The following is a 21,181-nucleotide window of genomic DNA, read 5'->3' as shown; positions in this document are numbered from 1 at the left end:
GGTGGGCAATGAGTGGGGGCTTTAAATTATTTTACTTTAGCTGCTTCAGGATGCCGGGTCCTTCAGCAAGTTATCTATACAAATAAAGAAGTAATCTCGGTTTGTTTGTTTGTATATCCGATCATAACTCAGGAACCACTTGATAGATTTGTGTAACTCGGGAGAACCGCGGGAAACAACGGAAGTAACTATGAGTAACCTGGGCAGCGCTGGGTTTCCAAGCAAGTAGCTTTACGTATATAGTTGTAATCTCCGTTTGTCTGTCTATTTGTTAGTCCGATCATAACTCAGGAACCCCTGAACCGATTAGCCTCAAGTTTTGATTGGGGAACTCGGGCGACCCACGGGAATGTACTTCGCTTGGTTTTAAGATTCTAAGTGTTTAGTAGGTCGACCTAAATAGCGAAAACTTAGTTTTCCGGTAAAATCATTCGTGCGGGTAAACGGCGGAATATCTTTTAGTAACATAGGCAGCGCCGGGTTCCTAAGCTAGTGTATATAAAAGAAGAGAATTCATTTGTTGCTGTTTTGTGTAATCATGTTTTTTTTTAACAATGAATTAATTTGATCTGATTTATTAAATGTTTTCAAAAATTTCCTATGAAGAGGAGTGATAAGAATATTTTGAAAATAAAAGACAATTTTCAACATTAAATCTTTTAATTTTGCAATTGAAAATTAATTCAGATTGTGATTCTTGTGATATTACATTTTCATTGGAATAAATTCTTGCTTCAGACAATCCCCTCTCTGATCCAACTGACCCCCTCTATAGTCCTATTCCATCGCAAAAAACTATTTTAAAGACATATGCATTTGTATTTTGATATATAGATTTATTGATATATTGATATATTGAACTAAGAATTAGTATACAAGGATTGACAGATACTATGGTCCAAGGAGAGTATACAAGGATTGTCAGATATACATTGAATCAAGAATAGTATAAAAGGATGGACAGATATATTGAACCAATAATAGTATACAAGAATTGTCCGATATTGTCCGATATAATGATCCAATAATATTTTACCCGGATTGTCCGATACATTGAACCAATAATATTTTACAAGGATTGTCCGATATATTAAACCAATACTCCTCCCTTCAAGACTTGAATTTGCTTAGATTAATAAGAAACATAAAAGAAAATACTTTCTTTCAATATTATTTATTTTCCTATTCTTATATAAATTCTTCATATTTTTATCATAGTGTAAAAATTCTTAAACACAGACTCGGCTGTCAGATCTTTAAATTAATTAATCCATGCTATTATTATATCTCTTCGATGGATCATCTATGTTAATACAAACCATCAAGAGTTTGGCAGTTACTTTTGAGTAAACATCGTCCTGGAACCTCAACCATTTATTATCATCTTTGTGGCACTCAAGGTTATAATGGAAGGAAAGTTATTTCGTGTACGCATCTTTTGTACTGCAGTGTACTGTCTCTGGGCGGTAATGAACCAAATAGAACAAAATCATATAAACTTGAACGGGTTCTCTTTAAAACTCTAGAATGTTTTCCCTCTGCGTTATTTCCAAAAATATGGAATTCGATTGAATTAGAGCTGAAAGAAACTAAATCTGCTAAATCGTTTAAAAGAAAAGTCGCCAAGATCTATCTAGATAGTTATGCAAACTATATCTGTAAAAAAACTGTGTATCATGTGGATAAACTTAGTCTTTACTATCTTCATCACCCTGTATTTCATAAACATTATTTTGATAACTTATGTTAGTTACCCTTTGTTCCAACCCTTACGCTGAGTATCCTCCCTTTCCCTTATACTCACTCACCTCCTCCTTACCATTTTCCTGATTTATCATCATTCTTATGTTTAAAATGTACAATGTACATTGTTTTTATCTGCAATTCTCATTCGTTTATAGTGGGCCAACCAATTAAAACAACCTACTCTGGTTAGGCGGGTCCAAACTACATAGTAAATTGTGATTTTTTTATTTGTATTATCTCGTGCTTTGTAGTTGAATAAAATATTAATATGAACTGTAAACACAAGACGGATGTCGAAGCCTGAAAGTGGATCCATCTTTCACATAAAAAATCAATGAAATATACTGGTCTATAGGAAACTATTGTGTGAATTATCAAAAGTATCAAAATTTAATGCTTTTAACCTCCTCGGATACTAAACGGGCACTAATGCGTTTATTCTTGTTTACAAACTCCGCCTAGAGAGAACTGGTTTCAATATGTACGCAGAGTATACGGAACTGCAATTAACTTTCCTTACATCAAAACCTTGGTGGCACCTCTGTTGGATTCCTGGAATCCAGTACACAGTTTTCCGAGTTGTTTTTTAATACTTTTTCATAAAAAACACACATGCCTACAAAAAAGTATTAAAAAAACAGCGAAATATTTGTTTTTAATTAGTTCCAATTGTCATTGGAAGGCACAGCTTGCTGGAATAAAATCGTTTGGTTCCTTTATAAAAAGTAGGTTATTTGGTATTCAAATCCCAATATATACTTAAAAACTTATTGTTATATGTATTGTAAATATATATATATTTATCTAAATATATATCTATATCACCTATATCTACATCTATATCTATATCTATATTTTTAAATATATATAGAAAAATATATAAAAGAAGCGAAGTATTGAACAATGGTACAGAGAGGAATTTATTGATATGTGCTTTTTTGCTGTTTTTTTTTGACAAAGAAAAAATTCAGAGAGTGTGTTGATGGATTTCTCGTGTTTTAGAATCCTTTGTCACATACATCAATCATGTCAATGCACATGGAAAACACATCAATTCTGAATTAAGAATCTTCTATAGAATATATCTTTCCTTAAATTGCCAATTTAAACATTAAGAAAATAGGATTGAATTTTATTCAGAAATTATTTATTAAACATTAACCCTGATATGAGAAATAACTTTTGTTAGAATTTTTGGAAAAAAAATCTAATTATAGATAAAAGCTTACTGGGAAAACGTATATAGATAATAGATAATACAAGACTGTTATAAAACTATCACAAAAAACGTGCGAATAATTAAAAATTAGAAAATTCTCATGTTTTTATTTAAAAAAAACCGAATTGAACCAAATGAAAAAAATTAAGGTTTCATATTTGAACAAACATAACAGAGCAAGTCATTTTTAAGCCTTATTGTTGACAATAAAAATATGAAGTCTCGGGTGGGTAACGTGGGTTGACCTCCTTCTTAAACCCCCCTCCTCCCCCTCCCCTTCCATATATAAAGAATTAAACAAGATTATGAATAAGCCGAAATGCAAGCTTGATCTTGAATATTTTAAGTGAAGATGAAAATAAAAATGCAAGATTGAGATTTCCAAGACGTAATTTACTTTTGCGCGCCCAAATCTCATTCTTTATGGAACAAAACCTGAATTGATTTTTAAAATCTTAGTTATTCTGTTGAGAAATCAAAAATTTCTGTTAAAATTCATAAAGTTTATCAACAATTAGAAAAAATTGAGGATATCGAAACTAATTCATAATTACATCTTAACTTGTCTCTTTATAAATTACAAGCTGAAGGGCCCGGCGTTGCCCGTGGAAAAAATTAAAGAAAAAATTTTTGAAAAGAAATTAAAAAGAAATGTTGAAAAACAAATTTCGATTTTTTAGCCTTTAACACCCCCCCCCCTCCTGCGTAATTATTACGAAATTTTGCGAAATTACGTCGTAGAAATTACACGAAATTACGCCGTAATTACGCGTAATTATAGTTTTCATTATTACGCATAATCATTACGAAATTTCGCGAAATTACGTTGTAGGAATTACGCGAAATTACGCCGTAATTTCGCGAAATGGATATTTCCCCAATTACGCGTAATCCTGCGAAATTACACGAAATGAAAATTATTACGCGTAACTGCACGTAATTACGCGTAAGAGAATAATCTATTATGTTGGAAACCCTAGTACAGAGATATACAGAGATTGAGAGATTCAGATATACAGAGATACTAGAGGTACATAGACACTAGAGATACAGAGATACAGAGATACAGAGTTACAGGGATACAGAGATAAAGAGATACAGGGATACAGAGATACAGAGACACAGGGATGCAGATATATAGGGATACAGATATACAGATATACAGAGATACAGAGATACAGAGATACAGGGATACGGAGATACAGAGATACAGGGATACAGGGATAGAGAGATACAGAGATACATAGATACAGAGATACAGAGATACAGAGATACAGAGATACAGAGATACAGAGATACAGAGATTCAGAGACACAGAGATACAGAGATAAAGATATACTGAAATACAGAGACACAGAAATATAGAAATACAGAGATACAGAGATACAGAGATACAGAGAACAGAGAACAGAGATACAGGGATACAGAGATACAGGGATACAGAGATACATATATACAGAGATACAGAGATACAGGGATACGGATATACAGAGATACAGAGTTACAGATATACTGATATACAGAGATACAGAGTTACAGATTAACAGATATTCAGAGATACAGAGATACAGAGATACAGAGATACATATATACAGAGATACAGAGATACAGGGATACGGATATACAGAGATACAGAGATACAGAGATACAGAGTTACAGAGATACAGAGTTACAGATAAACAGATATTCAGAGATACAGAGATACAGAGATACAGAGATACAGAGAAACAGAGTTACAGAGATACAGAGTTACAGATAAACAGATATTAAGAGATACAGAGATACAGAGATACAGTGTACACTGCACACAGACCCATTTTACTTGCTTGATAAGTTTATTGTCAAGCTGTTGGTTAAACTATTGGTTTGTTCATCACATTAAATACAAGATTTCTTAGATGTTGTCTTTATAAGGGGCAGACTGTACATTCCGTACAATCTGCAGAATGTACACTGTACATTCCGTACGATCTGCAGAATGTACATTGTACATTCCGTACAATCTGCAGAATGTACAGGGCTACCCGAACAGGACGAGACATAGGACTATGGAATTCATTCAATCTTTTTGTGTTATAGGCATTGTTCCCTTCATCTTTACATTTTCTAATTATTTTTTCAAATCATTGTTGAGACCTTCAGAGGACTGAAAAAACCATATTTAACCTTCATATAATTATATTGACAATTTTCAGGTTATTATTGATTCTCATCCTTTTTGAGTATCCCTGTTTGTTCATCATAATTTAATCTGTTATAAACATACAGGGTGTCCCACGTAGCATGTCAGTTGGTAAATAGTTTTGAATGTCTTCTTCCATACATTGTATCAGATATTAAAGACTGTTCGCAGTTTAATTCGTTAAAAAAATCTTTTCCTGAAATATATTTTACTTTCAAATTATTTTTTCTATAATATGACTGCTATATGATATTGTTTATCATTCTCTTTGGTATCAAATAACTTAACAAAATATGGAAGAAGACATTGTACACTATTCACCAACTGTCATGTTATGTGGGACACCCTGTGCTTGATAAACTCTAACTTGAAGACCCTAAATCTGTATTTGAATATTTATTTACATACTAGATTTTCATCTGATTAAAGAATAAAATAAATGCTGGTCTAAATCTTATTCTTCTTTATTCTCGTTGGTTCTGGTTGGTTCTGATTGGTTCTGAATGGTTTAGCCAAATAAACCAAATTGTTTAAAAAATCCTACAAGTTCATTTGATGGTTCTTTCTCAACAGCCTAGCGAAAATGTAGAATTTCAATTATTTTTTATGCTTAAACTTTAAATTGATCTCAGGGGGGGGGGGGTATATAAATAAATATTTTAATGTTAGAAATTGTTTAAAAAACGAAATTTTTTGAAAAAATACAATCCTTAAGAATGCAGTCACCAAGATCTTCTTTCAAATTCTCATGACTCTAAAAAATAAATCAGAATCACTTCAATCATTTAAATTAGTTGTCTTTTTAATTTGTAATTCTAATCATATTCAAATCAAAGAACCAGGGACCCAAATACACATTGCACTGTAAAAGAATTCATTTGAAGTACCATTCTTCAATCCATGTTATTTAATCCATGTTCTTTAACCCATGTTCTTTAATACTTGTTCTTTAATCCATGTTCTTTAATCCATGTTCTTTAACCCATGTTCTTTAATACTTGTTCTTTAATCCATGTTCTATAATCCATGTGCTTTAATCCATGTTCTTAAATCACCTTTAGTTCTCTTCCTTCTGCCGAGCAGTCTGAGCAGAGCTGTGAGCAAGCTGGGCAAACCAGTTTTCCATCATGAATCCAGTCTCCATCAGCTGATGTTTTTAACAGCTGGAGATGAACCTGAAGAAAAGGTGCCATCTTGTTAAAGGAACCCAACATTGAAAAAGGCCATTTCCGATCTTTAACTGTACCCTTTAAACCTTTATCTGATCAAGTTTATTGGAGATATTATCGTTTTTCTTAATTAAAAAGTGTTAATGCTTTACAATTCTCTCCATTGTTTCTGCAACAAGAAACCCTAATTCGAAAATAACCAAACTTTTAAAAATAAATCATAGATGCATAACTCATTCTTGATTCGCCAAAGCTTTAAGGGCAAGAACTTGATAATGAGAATATTTAGATGTTTACCTTTTGACCTTCCTCATAGCACGGGAAGGATTTATCCCTTACAAGGATATTTAATCTTCCATCTGCACAACTGTACTTGTAACAACCTGATCCGTACCTATAATAAGTACACAGGATATATAGTACACAGGATATATAGTACACAGGATATACAGTACACAAGATATACATTATACAGTACACTGTGAACCAGAGAGCAGGAGAAGGTCAAAGGAATTGAGTCTTTGTCACAAACTATGATTTTCTAATCTCTATATCTTTGCAACCCAATGCCGTAGACCTTAGATATTTCAAACTACAAATTCTGTTAGGTGAAAGAATCATAGTTTGAAATATCAAAGGTTTAAACCATCAGGTGGAAAAAATATAGGGACTCAATTCCTTTATGTGACATTAGTGGTAGGACTTTAAGACCACGTATCCTCTCTAGTTTTGATTTTACGCATACGCAGCTGGGAATACAACATTTATTCTGTTATATTTTAGAATTTTTAAACAATTTTGCTTCTTTTCCATAACACTTCAGTGCGAGGAGTTATGACTGAAAAAAGCCGCTGAAAGACTGCTTGTTCAAGTTTAGAGCAGTAGCTCAACAGAATTAGTTGCACCAACTGCACCTAGGGTTGTTAATCGTTTTTATAAACGATCGTTAACGAAACGACGAAATTTATCAAAACGATCGTTTTTGGAAAAAAAAATTACATGCAACTTTATTGAATGTCGTCTTACATGAAGTTTAACAGTTGTGGGGGAGTTTAAACTCCTTGATATTTTCTCATAAACTACTCAATGATAGTACAGATGCCCTTCAGGTCGGTTTCCTCTCTTCGTTAACGATCGTTAACGAAGGGGTCGTCGTTAGCGATCGTTAACGAAGGGTCGTCGTTAACGATCGTTAACGAAGGGTCGTCGTTAACGATCGTTAACGAAACGATCGTTTTAAAAACGACCATTTTTAAAAAAACGAACTTTTTAAAAAAAACGATCGTTTTTAAAAACAATCGTTTCGTTTTCGATTTTTCGTCGTCGTTTTCATAACGAAACGATCGTTTTTCTGAAAAATGAAAACGTTAACATCCCTAACTGCTTGTTCAAGTTTAGAGCAGTAGTTCAACAGAATTAGTTGTACCAACTGCACCTGTTGAACTGCTTGTTCAAGTTAAGAGCAGTCCAGTAGTTCAACAGAATTAGTTGTACCAACTGCACCTGTTGAACTGGTTGTTCAAGTTTAGAGCAGTAGCTCAACAAAATTAGTTGTACCAACTGCACCTGTTGAACTGCTTGTTCAAGTTTAGAGCAGTAGCTCAACAGAATTAGTTGTACCAACTGCACCTGTTGAACTGGTTGTTCAAGTTTAGAGCAGTAGTTCAACAGAATTATTTTTACCAACTGCACCTGTTGAACTGCTTGTTCAAGTTTAGAGCAGTTATAGCTCAACAGAATTAGTTGTACCAACTGCACCTGTTGAACTGGTTGTTCAAGTTTAGAGCAGTAGTTCAACAGAATTATTTTTACCAACTGCACCTGTTGAACTGCTTGTTCAAGTTTAGAGCAGTTATAGCTCAACAAACTAGTTGTACCAACTGCACCTGTTGAACTGGTTGTTCAAGTTTAGAGCAGTTGAAGCTCAACAAAATTAGTTGTACCAACTGTACCTGTTGAACTGGTTGTTCAAGATTAAAACAGTAGCTCAACAAAATTAGTTGTACCAACTGCACCTGATGAACTGGTTGTTCAAGTTTAGAGCAGTAGCTCAACAAAATTAGTTGTACCAACTGTGTTCAAGTTTAGAGCAGTAGCTCAACAGAATTAGTTGTACCAACTGCACCTGTTGAACTGGTTGTTCAAGTTTAGAGCAGTAGCTCAACAAAATTAGTTGTACCAACTGCACCTGTTGAACTGGTTGTTCAAGTTTAGAGCAGTTATAGCTCAACAAAATTAGTTGTACCAACTGCACCTGTTGAACTACTTGTTCAAGTTCAGAGCAGTAGCTCAACAAAATTAGTTGTACCAACTGCACCTGTTGAACTGCTTGTTCAAGTTTAGAGCAGTAGATTAACAGAATTAGTTGTACCACTTGCACCTGTTAAACTACTAAAAGAGACTAAAAGGATCTAAATGTTAGATTTGGGGTTCTGTCTTCAATTTAGTCATTTCATGGTTAACTAAATGTTCTGGTAATGGAAGAAAGAATTGTCTTCAAATCCATGGGAGCCTCATTAAATTCCGTACAGTCGTCTCTGAAGTCTAATGTTTTGTGGGTCTTCATGAACGTAGGCTGTACTTAACCTAATTCATAATCCAGAGATATAAAACAGTTACAGATTACAAACTCCTTTTCTTGTATTTGAAGAAAGAAGAAGAAGGAATTATTCTGCTTTAATTCGTTGCCATTGCACTTTTATTGATTCATATCAATTGGATAAATATTCTTGACATGAAAATAAAGAAACCAAAAAGTTTTTTTTTTTTAAGTTGTTATAATTTAATTGAGTTTAACATCATGAAATAACCCAAAGATGATTAATTCTGTTTAATTGGTTTGGAAAGTCTACCTGGTCCATTGTTTAATCATAGTTCACGATTTACCTGGTCCATTGTTTTATCATAGTGCAGGATTTTTGCTCCCAAGGCGAAGTCTAAAAAAGGGCGTTTTATTATTATATAAAAATCCCAGCTCCTTGTGCTCCGAATGTAAATACACAAAGTATTTTTAATTGGCCCGTAAAATGATAATGCATTATCACAGTAGACAAATTCTTGCATTAAAACATTATAAAACCGGGCCGACTTTTAGGCAGCAAGAGCAAGTAGCAGTAGCACAGTATGCATTCTATAGACGGCCAAACAGTACGGTACACAAAATAAATCAGCTCCTTCTTAAACCTGTTGTAAATTTTTCGATAACCTTAACTCTTTCTGTGACCAATCTCAGTGGATGAAGTACATTTTATCAAAATAAAACAAGTCAAACCTCCGAGTTCAGAATTGTTAGTTAAAGATATTTTCAGCTCACTAGAGTTTCCTAAGAATAGGTTTGTTCATTTGATGTCCTGTCCCAGTTGGAATAATCTGAATGTGTACTGTATACAGCTCGCTCTAGCTGGTTAGATGTCGGCTCAAATAGATTGTTAAGTACAATAGATGGCAACGTAGTATTTGTACACCCTCAGTACAGCTGTTTTCTTACATCACAAGTGTCAACTCAGTATTGTGTCCGACAAAATTATTAATAATAGTGATAATTTTAGAATAAAGAGTTTATCTTACAGTGAAAAAGGTGCAATTTTGTTTCTTATTTATTTTCTGTTTTTACACTTTTTTATTTAATCTTGGAAAACATGTCAAATAATGTGAGAAAATTTCGTTTTTTTGTTATATTTGACACTTGTGTCTTCATGTATAATTGGTCCATTTCTCTGTTATTGTACTTGATAATCTATTTTGTCGGTTCTAGAACTGTACTGGATTTAACACTTATAACAGTGAGCCTAGCTATATTTCTCAGCTTTTGACCAAAATTTGTCAATTTGTCCTTAGATACCTGAGCAAAGCATCTTGACTCAGTTCCATAAGTTTCTAGGGCATAATTAGAATCTTGATCAGGAGCATTCTCGGCGGAATCACATCTGAAACAAGAAAAAAATGTTTAAACAAAAATAATTTTAAAAACAGTTAAGATATTTATCTACTTTGCTTTTCTCTTTCACATATCTATAAGTCAAAAGCACAGCAAAAAATGTTGCGGATTTATTTCTGCATAATTGCGGATTTCCAACTTATAAAAAATAGAAATAATAAGGAAAGAATTTCTTTAAATTTTGAAATCCATTCATTATCTATAATGATTGTTAATACCTAAATTTTTTTTATATTTACTATGTTAACAATATTAACATTTTTCTTTAGGTTTTTTTTTACAAAAAACCCAAAACTTCTCCTTATTTAACAACCATGTTTCTAAGATCTTTTTAATAACCCCAAGTTGTTCAGTACAATTGCAGACTATGTAAGGCAAACCGGGCCAGTATGCCAAATGACTCATGACTTGACATGATTTACAGGTCTTTTCTAATAAGCCAGCAAACTCCTCCATACTTTTAGGTCTTCCCACATAACCAAAAACATTTCTTTATAACCATGTTTTTTAAGTCTTTTCCAAATAACCACAACAATTACTTAATAACCACCATGTTTTTTTAGGTCTTTTCTAATAACCACAAACATTCCTTTATAATCTACCATGTTTCTTTAGGTCTTTTTCTGATAACCACAAACATTTCTTCAAAACCTATCATGTTTCGTTAGGTCTTTTTCTGATAACCACAAACATTTTGTCTAACCTAGTATGTTTCTTAGGCCTTTTCCAAATAACCAAAAACATTCCTTTATAACCTACCATGTTTCTTTATATGTCTTTTCCAAATAACCAAAAACATTCCTTTATTACCTACCATGTTTCTTTATAGGTCTTTTCCAAATAACTAAAAACATTTCTTTATAACCTACCATGTTTCTTTATAGGTCTTTTCCAAATAACCAAAAACATTCCTTTATAACCTACCATGTTTCTTTATAGGTCTTTTACTAATAATCCTAAACACTTCGTCCAACATGCACCTCTGCCCCTTTAGTAAAAGTAAATTCAACCTATGTGAAGCATAAAGTCTGACCGCGTCAACCTTGTTGTCCATAGAACTGGGTACAGTATAAAATGGGACCGGAAAGGTTGACCCGGCTCGGAAATTCAAATGTACTACGGCTGCCCGTGCCAACCAACTCTATGTTTCTTAGGCCTTTCATAATAACCACAAACATTTCTTTTTAACCTACCATGTTTCTTTAGGTATATTAATGATAACCACAAAAACTTTTCCAATAAACTCACCTTGTTCCTCTTGGATCTTCTCCTCCCCCTACTCCCCCTCCCCCTAACCAACTAAACTCCTAAATCAATATTTTTCATAGACCTAGATTAATGTGGAGTGGATTTATTTCTGGGATTATAAAAAAATAAAACTTTCCCTGTAGTTCTTTTTTATAAATATCTAACAACCCCTTTCGGAATCTAACAAGAATGCAAAATCATTAAAACCTTTTAGAGATTGTAAGGGCAGAGAAGTTCTTAAAGGGACTCTTCAGGTAAAATGAAATGGGGTATAAGCCGAAGCCTAAATACAAATTTTAGGAGTTGATCGTGACCAGCATTAGTTCTATCCCAGTAAACAGCCATAATACCTGGTCACAAGGGCAGTAGTCAGACATAATACCTGGACAGAAGGACAGTAATCAGCCATAATACCTGGACATAAGGACAGTAATCAGCCATAATACCTGGACATAAGGGCAGTAATCAGTCATAATACCTGGACATAAGTCCAGTAATCAGCCATAATACCTGGACATAAGGGCAGTAGTCAGCCATAATACCTGGACATAAGGGCAGAAATCAGCCATAATACCTGGACATAAGGACAGTAATCAGCCATAATACCTGGACATAAGGGCAATAATCAGCCATAATACCTGGACATAACGACAGTAGTCAGCTATAATACCTGGACATAAGGGCAGTAATCAGCCAGAACACCTGGACATAAGGGCAGTAGTCAGCCATAATACCTGGACATAAGGGCAGTAATCAGCCATAATACCTGGACATAAGGGCAGTAATCAGCCAGAATACCTGGACATAAGGGCAGTAATCAGCCATAATACCTGGACATAAGGACAGTAATCAGCCATAATACCTGGACATAAAGGCAGTAATCAGCCATAATACCTGGACATAAGGACAGTAATCAGCCATAATACTTGAACATAAGGGCGGTAATCAGCCATAATACCTGGACATAAGGGCAGTAATCAGCCATAATACCTGGACATAAGGGCAGTAATCAGCCATAATACCTGGACACAAGGGCAGTAATCAGCCATAATACCTGGACATAAGGGCAGTAATCAGCAAGAATCACAGAACTCCCAATATATTCTAAACATTTAAAACACATTTTAAAAAACTGAATAAGCCATGATTAAGAAAAATAATAGTTTTACCTAAGTCTGCATCCTCGACACCCTCAATGCTGTCAAAATTCTGAAAATTATTTTTCAATTAAATTTTTCATAATTTTTTGTAATAACAGTTAACTTATCTTTCTAAATTTCCTCATTCTTGAGAGTAAACTCTAGCTTTAACTGGAGTTAATCATTTTGTATACGCCCCTAACCATAAAGACCCGGAATTAATTGACAGTTAATCAAACGACTTTACATATATATCTGGTAATTTTAAACGCACAATAAAGGCAGACCACATTTTGGAATTGGAAGGAGAGACTATATAGGGTTATTTGGTTATTATCGATTGTAAAGTCGTTTGATTAATTATGAAATAATTCTAATTTTTAAATGTTCGATGTTTAAATTGTGTGTGGATGTGGATCTAATATACCTGATAAATTCTTGGGATTTTAGAGGAGTACTTTACTAGGTTACAGGAACCTACAGATAGGTCGTCATCTGTACAATACGTCTAAAAAAACAATCTATTTGTATTTAGGGTTACACACAAATGACGACTTGTTAAATATGATTATATTTGGGTAAAAGGAAATTTGCCACAAACTCTGATTTTCTAAACTCTATCTTTGCAAACTCAACAACGTAGACCATAAATATTTTAAACTTGAATTCTGTTGGCAAAAAATTTCTAAGTTTGAAATATCAAAGATGTACACCATCAGGTTGCAAGGATATAGTAATTGAAGTTAGAGTTTGCGGCAAAGACTCAAGAAAAAGGGTTCAAATTTGCAAGATCCAATCGCTTTATATTTGAGTAACATATGCCCAATTTTCAATCAACGCGAAACTATAGAAAACTACAGGGTTAACCCCAAAGGATGAGACGACCTGAAACTCTTTAAAAAAAGGACTGAGCGTTGAATTTGAACATCTTACTTCTGTTTTTTTTTTGTGGTGAGTATTAAATGATATTTAAATCCATAAAAAAAGTTAAAAGAACATGATATTTTAGAATACCTTAATAGTATTGGCCATCACATTGTAGTAAAAAATAGAAAATACTAGAAATCTGAATTTAATGAGTTAAAATGGGGTCGAAAACGAAGCATCACTGACCATATTATATAATGTTATACCTTCTCTGCATTCTGCATCATTGTGTTACAGAAAGGACTTGAAGAGTCTTTCTCCTCAGCTACAATAAGAATATTAAAAATTTAAAATCTATAGTTTGAACATTTTCTGATCGTGGATGACAAAACTAAAGTTTTTCTTCACTTTGACAGCATTTACTGCATTGATAATAGAAAGTTTAAAAAATATTTTTTAAACAATTGCTTACTGGGTCTTTAAAAACAATCTTTTTTAAATCACTCTAATTAAAGGAAATAAACAACATAAAGGTATAAACCTTAAATTTCTGAAACCTACAGATTGGGACATTTGTGAAAACATATCAATAGTTTTTGTCATGTTTACTTTTAGATTATTCAGACTATTCTCATGAAATAAGCTCAATTTTACTGTGAGCAGAATATTAACAAACGACGCCTCTTTTTAATCTTTAATTTTGCATATTATTCTTTTTTTCTTTTGTAAAACTATATGTTCAAATTATTTAAACAAATTTAAAATACACCATTTATATATGTATTTATATCTATGTGTGTGAAAAGATCTTTATAATAATGATAATAATTGAACTTATATTGCACATTATCTAAACTAATAATAAAAAGTAATTGAATTGCCTTCTCTATCAGATATTAATTAATTATTCCGGGGTCTTAACTTTTGTATTTTTATAGTTCCCTTGTTCCAATAAACATTAAAACCATAAAAAACCTAATTTTTAGATTTAGCTTCAGTACTAAAGGGTATAAATTCAGTACATGGCTTCTAACGGTTTTTGGCATACTGTTGAGAGTAAACAATTCTCACATTAAATCTAAAGGCAGTTTTAGAATGATTACAGCAATCACTTTTGATTGGAATCAAAATTAGGTTTTTACAATGCCTGATGTCTGTGCTACAAGACAAATGGGGTTTAAGACTGCTGTTTTCGCATGTGCGCCATCAAAGTCGTACAACCAAATGAACCAAATGAACCAATTGAACCAAACTAACCAAATCAACCAAATGAACTAAATTAACCAAATTATCCAAATTATCCAAATCAACCAAATCAACCAAATCAACCAAATCATCCAAATCAACCAAATCAACAAAATCAACAAAATCAACAAAATGTCCACATCTTAAGATATATTTGCGTATTTTGTAATCATCATGTAAAGATATTTTAACCTCATCAGGGACGATTTAAAAAACGCGTTTTTAAGACAGGGTGTCCCATTGAACATGGAAATTAAGAGACGACTTGAATATCGTCTTTGATATCTGATATTTGATAAATTACATAAAGTGCATCAAAAAAAGGATGAACGCCTTATGAGCTTTCCAAAATGTAGGCTTTCTTATTTGTATCTTTAAAATTGCCGCGGAGATATTAAACATTTGAACAGTTTTTTTGATTTTCCCTCCTGGAACAAAGACGATATAGAAATCGTCATTTATTTCTCATGGTTTGGGGGACGCCCTATATAATTAATTCTTTTCCGGATACGTGTTCAACATTTAAAAAATATTTCATTATGCTAAGGTTTGCTTGTTCTGAAAACAATCTTATGCAATGGCTTCGTAAAATTTACCATAAATGAAATTAATAAAAATACCTAAAGCCATGAGTTCCTTGCAGGATTTGGTTGGGAAATCACAGCCTGCTCCTGCACCCCAACTTAGTGACGAAGCTTAAAATAATGAAGAAAATATTAATATAATAAAATAAATAATTAACTATTTATAACATAATTATTTTGGTTCGCAGTGTTATAAAAGCTCGGGACAAAATAAAACCTAAAATGCCTTGAACCTTCTCGATAAAGAGAAAATTTAAGTCCAAATCTTTACAGCAAGTCCTGCCGAAATAATAGTGTTATAGATAATTTTATGGAACGTTTCTAGATAAAATAAGATTTCTCAGAAAGCAGAAATAAAAATTTAAAGTTAATTTAAATTTTGCTTTTACTTATATTGAAAAAAATATTTTGGAAATATCCTAAATTTGTTGGACCAAATCTGGGAACCAATCAGAACTTTATAGCGCACTTGCTATAATGTACAGCTAATTTAACTTTATAGCACGATGATTACTTTATAGCACTTTCATAATAAAGTTAATCATGAAGTGAGTAAAAATGACAAAGTACAATAGTTTCATAATATTAAGATTGTAAAAAGTCGTCTGAGGTAAAAATTAATAAATACAGAGAAGTAGTTGAACTGGTTAGGAGTAATCAAACTACTACTGTGGTGTGACCAAGATCGCGTTTTGCTATCGCTTTCTTAATTCAACTACTTCTTGCTATTAATTAAATCTGACCTCTGGTCTAACATTAATCGTTAAATGGGTTTGTCAGTTTTCAAGTTTTCAAAGTAACATTTTCTGAAGGAGTATAACTGAAGGAGGGGACTCTATCCCCCCCCCCTCACTAATGGAAAGTCATAAAGGTTAATACCCCCCTAGACAAATCCCTGTATACGCCCCGGAATACCCTACCCAATGAATAGTCTGGAATATACCATCCACTGTCCTCCATCAAAGCTAAGCTCAGGCGAGAATAGATTGGACTGAAATAATGAAAAGTTAAAGAATGGTGTATATTCCAAAAAAGTACTCAATGCCAATAAAGTCTCAAAATGGTGGGACTTTCTTGTTGAAGGCCTGTCAGTTTGGGGACTTTCTTTCTACAGGACTTTTTCAGGGCCAAGTTCTAGGACTTTAATTCTTTGCGGATACAGTGTGGTACAGAATTAAGCTGTTTGACAAAAAAAATCTTTGAATTAGAAAAATATTGTTGACATTTAGTAATCATAAATTCAGAACATCTTAAAACTGTATCTACAGTTTCTGTTATATTGTAGTTTGCAATGGTGATGTCGTTTTACTTATCTGTGTGTAGAGTTACTGTAAAATTGTAGTTTGCAATGGTAATGTCGTCTTACTTTTCTGTGTGTACAGTTACTGTAATATTGTAGTTTGCAATAGCAATGTCATCTTACTTATCTGTGTGTACAACTGTACAGTTACTGTAATATTGTAGTTAGCAATGGTAATGTCGTCTTACTTATCTGTGTGTACAGTTACTGTAATATTGTAGTTAGCAATGGTAATGTCGTCTTACTTATGTGTGTGTACAGTTACTGTAATATTGTAGTTAGCAATGGTAATGTCGTCTTACTTATCTGTGTGTACAGTTACTGTAATATTGTAGTTTACTACGGTAATGTCGTCTTACTTATCTGTGTGTACAGTTCCTGTCATGGCCTCATTTTGAAATATTCTCTTTTCCCAATGAGTAAACGCTGTTCCATCTCCTCCCTTGTAAAAATGATTTTAAATAAACTCCTTATTATAAAAGACGACCTAAAATATTTTATCGATAGTCGTCTTTTCATGCCAAAATGTATAAATTAAATAAGAAAAATCAATTTTGATTAAAACCTGATCTTCTAATTCAGCGCCCTCTAGTGTCTCACAGTTAAAGTGGGCTTGTACTTCTCTTTTTACTGCTGGAGTTACAACAACACTGGACAAATACAAGTTTATTTTACTGCTAGAGTTACAACAACACTGGACAAAAACAATTTTTTTTTTAATTATAAGGATTTACAGGAAAAAAAAAATTAAATCATATTTTGAAATAATAATCAAAATAATAATAAAATCCGGACCAACTATGACTGTTATGAGATTTCTAAAATGTGGTTGCAATTTGTCTCCTGATTTAAACTTTTAAGACAAGCCTAAAATCCCGTTAAATTCCATCCACAGGGTTACAAATACAATAAAGTATGAAATCAAATAGATTATCACGTACAATAGATGGCAACGTAGAATTCGAACACTCTCAGTACTGCTGTTTTCTTACGTCACAAGTGACCGACAAATTATTAATAATAGTGATAATAAAGTGCTTATCTTACAGTGAAATAAGTCCAATTTTGTTTTCTTTATTTTCTGTTTTTACACTTTTTAATTTAATCTTGGAAAACATGTCAACTATTGGAAGAAAATGTTGTTTTCCTTGTTATATTTGACACTTGTGACGTCATGTATCATTGGTCCATTTCCAAATTTTTTTAGAATAGAAAAATAAGAAGATTGAATTTGATCTTTTCCAATACATAAAGTTTTTCAATGATTTGGCCTAGAAGCATAGAGAATAGAATATATATTAGAGGGGAATTTACTAGAAAAAAGTGTAAAACGGCCATTCTGTTGTACTGTTTCCATACTGCAGGTGTACTTCACATATTTATGCTATACAACCTTTTGCCCCTGGAATATCATTATATAGAAAATCTAAAATTATTGTTAAAAGAAAACCTAATTATGAAATAGGCTTGTTTCATAATTGACCAGTGATCATTTCACATAGACTCTGTGCCTTCCACTTTACAAACGATGATTTTCCGTTATAACTATAAATCAAATGATGTTTTTAATTCACCTAATTCATTATAAAGTTTATTTAACAGTTTAAAAAATTCGAAATTGAAATGAATAGTCTAGGAAACATACTGTATTAATGTACTCTACTGCATATGATTTGTAAACATTTACATGATTTGTACACTTTTTTATATATTTCAGGCTGAAAGGGACTGAAAAAATTCATACCGAGAGATTCTCTAAATTCCACTCTAATATATATACTCTATTCTCTATGCCTAGAAGTGTACAACTAGAACACAATAATTGTTTTTAAATGATTTCCTTGCAGTTCCAATAACCATAAAGGATCTGCAGAACTTTATATTGAAATGTAAAATTAAACAGAAGTCGTGGCTTATATCAATCAGCTTAAATACACATAAAAATGGAAAGAAACAGAAGTTGTTAACTAATTAGATTCTTTTAGTTTTTGCTTGTAAACTCGTATTTTTAAAAACACTTATTAGAAATCGAAACCTTAATTATAGAAAGGTAGTCTTCATTGGATCGACATTAACGGCGACAACTTTAAAAAAAACTTACTTTACTGTTCGTTCCCGTGTACCTCCTCTAACTTTCCAATCTCGTGTTACAGTCTAAACTCAAATCTTTGAAATATATTCATGATTTTGGAAAGTAAAGAAAAAAAATATGTTTTGTTATCAATTTATTAATTGTTTCTTATTTTTAATGTTTCTTAAACCTATATATAGACTGTATTTATAAAGATTCTGCCCTGACAGACAATAGAAAACACAAGTAAAAAAAGTTTAGTGTTAAAAGTATTTGAAGATGTCTACCTTGATTATTCTATCACTCCATTGTCGAACCTAGGTGTACAAATTAATCAAGGAAATTATTAGTTCTGAGATGGAATTTAAAGAATTTGAGCCGCGGTTTAAATCTGCCAAAACCCGGTTTAAATTCAGCGCCGGCTTAAATCTTGAAACATTTGATACAATTTTAAGCGGAACCAACCACATTTAAGCCGCGGCTTAAATTTAAACCGCCGCTCAAATTCTTTAAATTCGGCCACAGATCATAAAAAAATTAAATCTAATTAGTCTGAGAGTAAATGACATTCCTTTTGTGGTTTTAACATAGACTTGCATAAGATTCAATTATCGCATACTAAAAAAATTTTTTTTTGAGGGAATTCAAATTTTTCTCGACCAACCTTTAACATATGTTTTTAAACAATTATGAATTAAACTATTCAGCTGTCTTAACAAGAAAACAGAGGATTTGCGTATACCAATCACTGTTGGGCTCAGAAAGCTTTTGCCATCCTCCCTTTAATACCTGAAGCTCCTGGTTTACTGGAGGTTTGCCATCCTCCCCTCTCTCTGTCAGGGGCTTTCCGTCCTTGTCCCTGAAATGTACATCTCTTATTCACAAATATTATTTCAGAATAATGTTGTTACAATTTTACCATTTTTTATTTAAACCTTGTCAATTTTTAGCTAAAATTTATCCATTTTCTTTTTCAAGTTTTAATTGTGGCTCTATCTGTTAACAAAAAATCGCGGATTTAATATTATTTTTTGGCGCATTTTCAAAATATCTTAAAAATCAAAAATTTTTGGACAGCATTTTGGTAATTTTTGCTAATATTTTTCTAATATTAGGCAAAAATTTATTTAAAATTAAGCTAATATTTAGCAAATATTTGGGTAATGTTTTGAGAATATATCTATAAAATAAAGCTCTTCACTCTCATGTTTATATTTGTATATAAGTATATATATGTATGTTGTGTACATATATGTATATTATATTTGTATATGTTAGCAAAAGCTGGCAAAATGGCTGAAAATTTTGAGGGAATCCTAAAAACCAAAATAATCGATTTGTTTCAAATTTTTTTTTTTTTAAATCATACGGTCAACACCGGCCACTTCAGCTAGTTGGTCATATTTTGCTAAAATCCAGCTGAGTTTTAGTTTTGCTAAATTAATATGTAGTAAATATTTAGTGAACATATTTTGCTGATATTTAGCTTATATTTGGCTTATATGTTGAAACCTAAGCATTTTGGAGATGATCGGGACCCATGAGAGTTCTATCTGATGTTCTTGTACACAACCGATCTGAAAACGACGAGGAGCCTAAGTGACCTAGGTTGGCTACATTTATTATTTGAATTTATATATCTATATATTTATATAGTTATATATCTATATATTTATCACAAGTTTAGTTAGCATTTCCTTTTGCAAATTTATTTAAGAATATGAAACTAGACCAGCCCGAAATTTAAAAGAGTATCCTTGAACGAAACTTCGAGTTTCCTTTTGGGGTCTTAACATTTGTGTAGATTTTGATTTAAGAGATTCGATGAAAAATGGAGGAGAATATGAAGAAACTAAATAAAATGATATTTCAAAAAAAACACATAACTGTCTAACCCATCCGTGAAACCAGGGTTTAAAAACTGGTTTTCAGAACGATACCCTGTCTTAAATTTTGAGCGAAACCCTCTTACTCAGTGAAATAGCACTAACTTGACCTTACATTTGATCTCACAAGTCACAGGAGGGGGGTGGCACCCGCACGTAAGCCCCCTGTGACGGCCCGTATAAAACTTTTAATCACTGAAATACTTTAATGTTGAAGGAACCAAAACTATTTAATTTAAATTGACCTACATAACATAATGAAAATATAGAATATCTTCAAAATATTGGATGCAACAAACCTTTAAGGCTATCGAGGCTATCCAATCAAAACCAATTAAGAAATTTTAGAAATCAAATTCCAATGGTGTAAGGGAGGTTCAAAAAAAGGGTTTAAGAAATGTTTATATTTTAGAAATCAAATTCCAATGGTGTCAGGGAGGTTCAAAAAAAGGGTTTAAGAAATGTTTATATTTTAGAAATCAAATTCCAATGGTGTCAGGGAGGTTCAAAAAAAGGGTTTAAGAAATGTTTATATTTTAGAAATCAAATTCCAATGGTGTCAGGGAGGTTCAAAAAAAGGGTTTAAGA

The 21,181-nt window shown here is 32.4% G+C and overlaps 1 protein-coding gene across 2 annotated transcripts; it reads right to left on the bottom strand.

Moving 5' to 3' along the window:
• Nucleotides 1-5,531: 5,531 nt before the first annotated feature.
• On the bottom strand, nucleotides 5,532-20,256 carry LOC111702482 (leishmanolysin-like peptidase). Of its 2 annotated transcripts, XM_023474188.1 has the most exons (19): nucleotides 20,220-20,256; nucleotides 19,497-19,566; nucleotides 18,995-19,024; nucleotides 18,738-18,790; nucleotides 17,202-17,286; nucleotides 16,996-17,078; nucleotides 16,257-16,327; nucleotides 15,373-15,447; nucleotides 13,774-13,832; nucleotides 13,068-13,148; nucleotides 12,671-12,710; nucleotides 12,556-12,605; nucleotides 11,502-11,560; nucleotides 10,158-10,242; nucleotides 9,203-9,252; nucleotides 6,614-6,710; nucleotides 6,203-6,322; nucleotides 5,857-5,901; nucleotides 5,532-5,721 (listed from the first exon to the last, which is right to left on the bottom strand). In XM_023474188.1, the coding sequence occupies exons 1-19, from the start codon at nucleotides 20,225-20,227 to the stop codon at nucleotides 5,656-5,658; spliced, it is 1,227 nt and encodes a 408-aa protein (XP_023329956.1). In that variant the 5' UTR covers nucleotides 20,228-20,256; the 3' UTR covers nucleotides 5,532-5,655. The 2 variants fall into 2 exon arrangements, with proteins under 2 accessions (XP_023329956.1, XP_023329957.1); XM_023474189.1 differs by lacking the exons at nucleotides 5,532-5,721; nucleotides 5,857-5,901; nucleotides 6,203-6,322; nucleotides 6,614-6,710 and adding an exon at nucleotides 8,635-8,704.
• Nucleotides 20,257-21,181: the final 925 nt, after the last annotated feature.

This window comes from Eurytemora carolleeae, unplaced genomic scaffold (assembly GCF_000591075.1).
Source record: "Eurytemora carolleeae unplaced genomic scaffold, Eaff_2.0 scaffold508, whole genome shotgun sequence".
Lineage (NCBI taxonomy): Eukaryota > Metazoa > Arthropoda > Copepoda > Calanoida > Temoridae > Eurytemora > Eurytemora carolleeae.
Note: the sequence above shows the minus strand (reverse complement) of the source record. Positions and strands in the feature narration are given on the sequence as shown.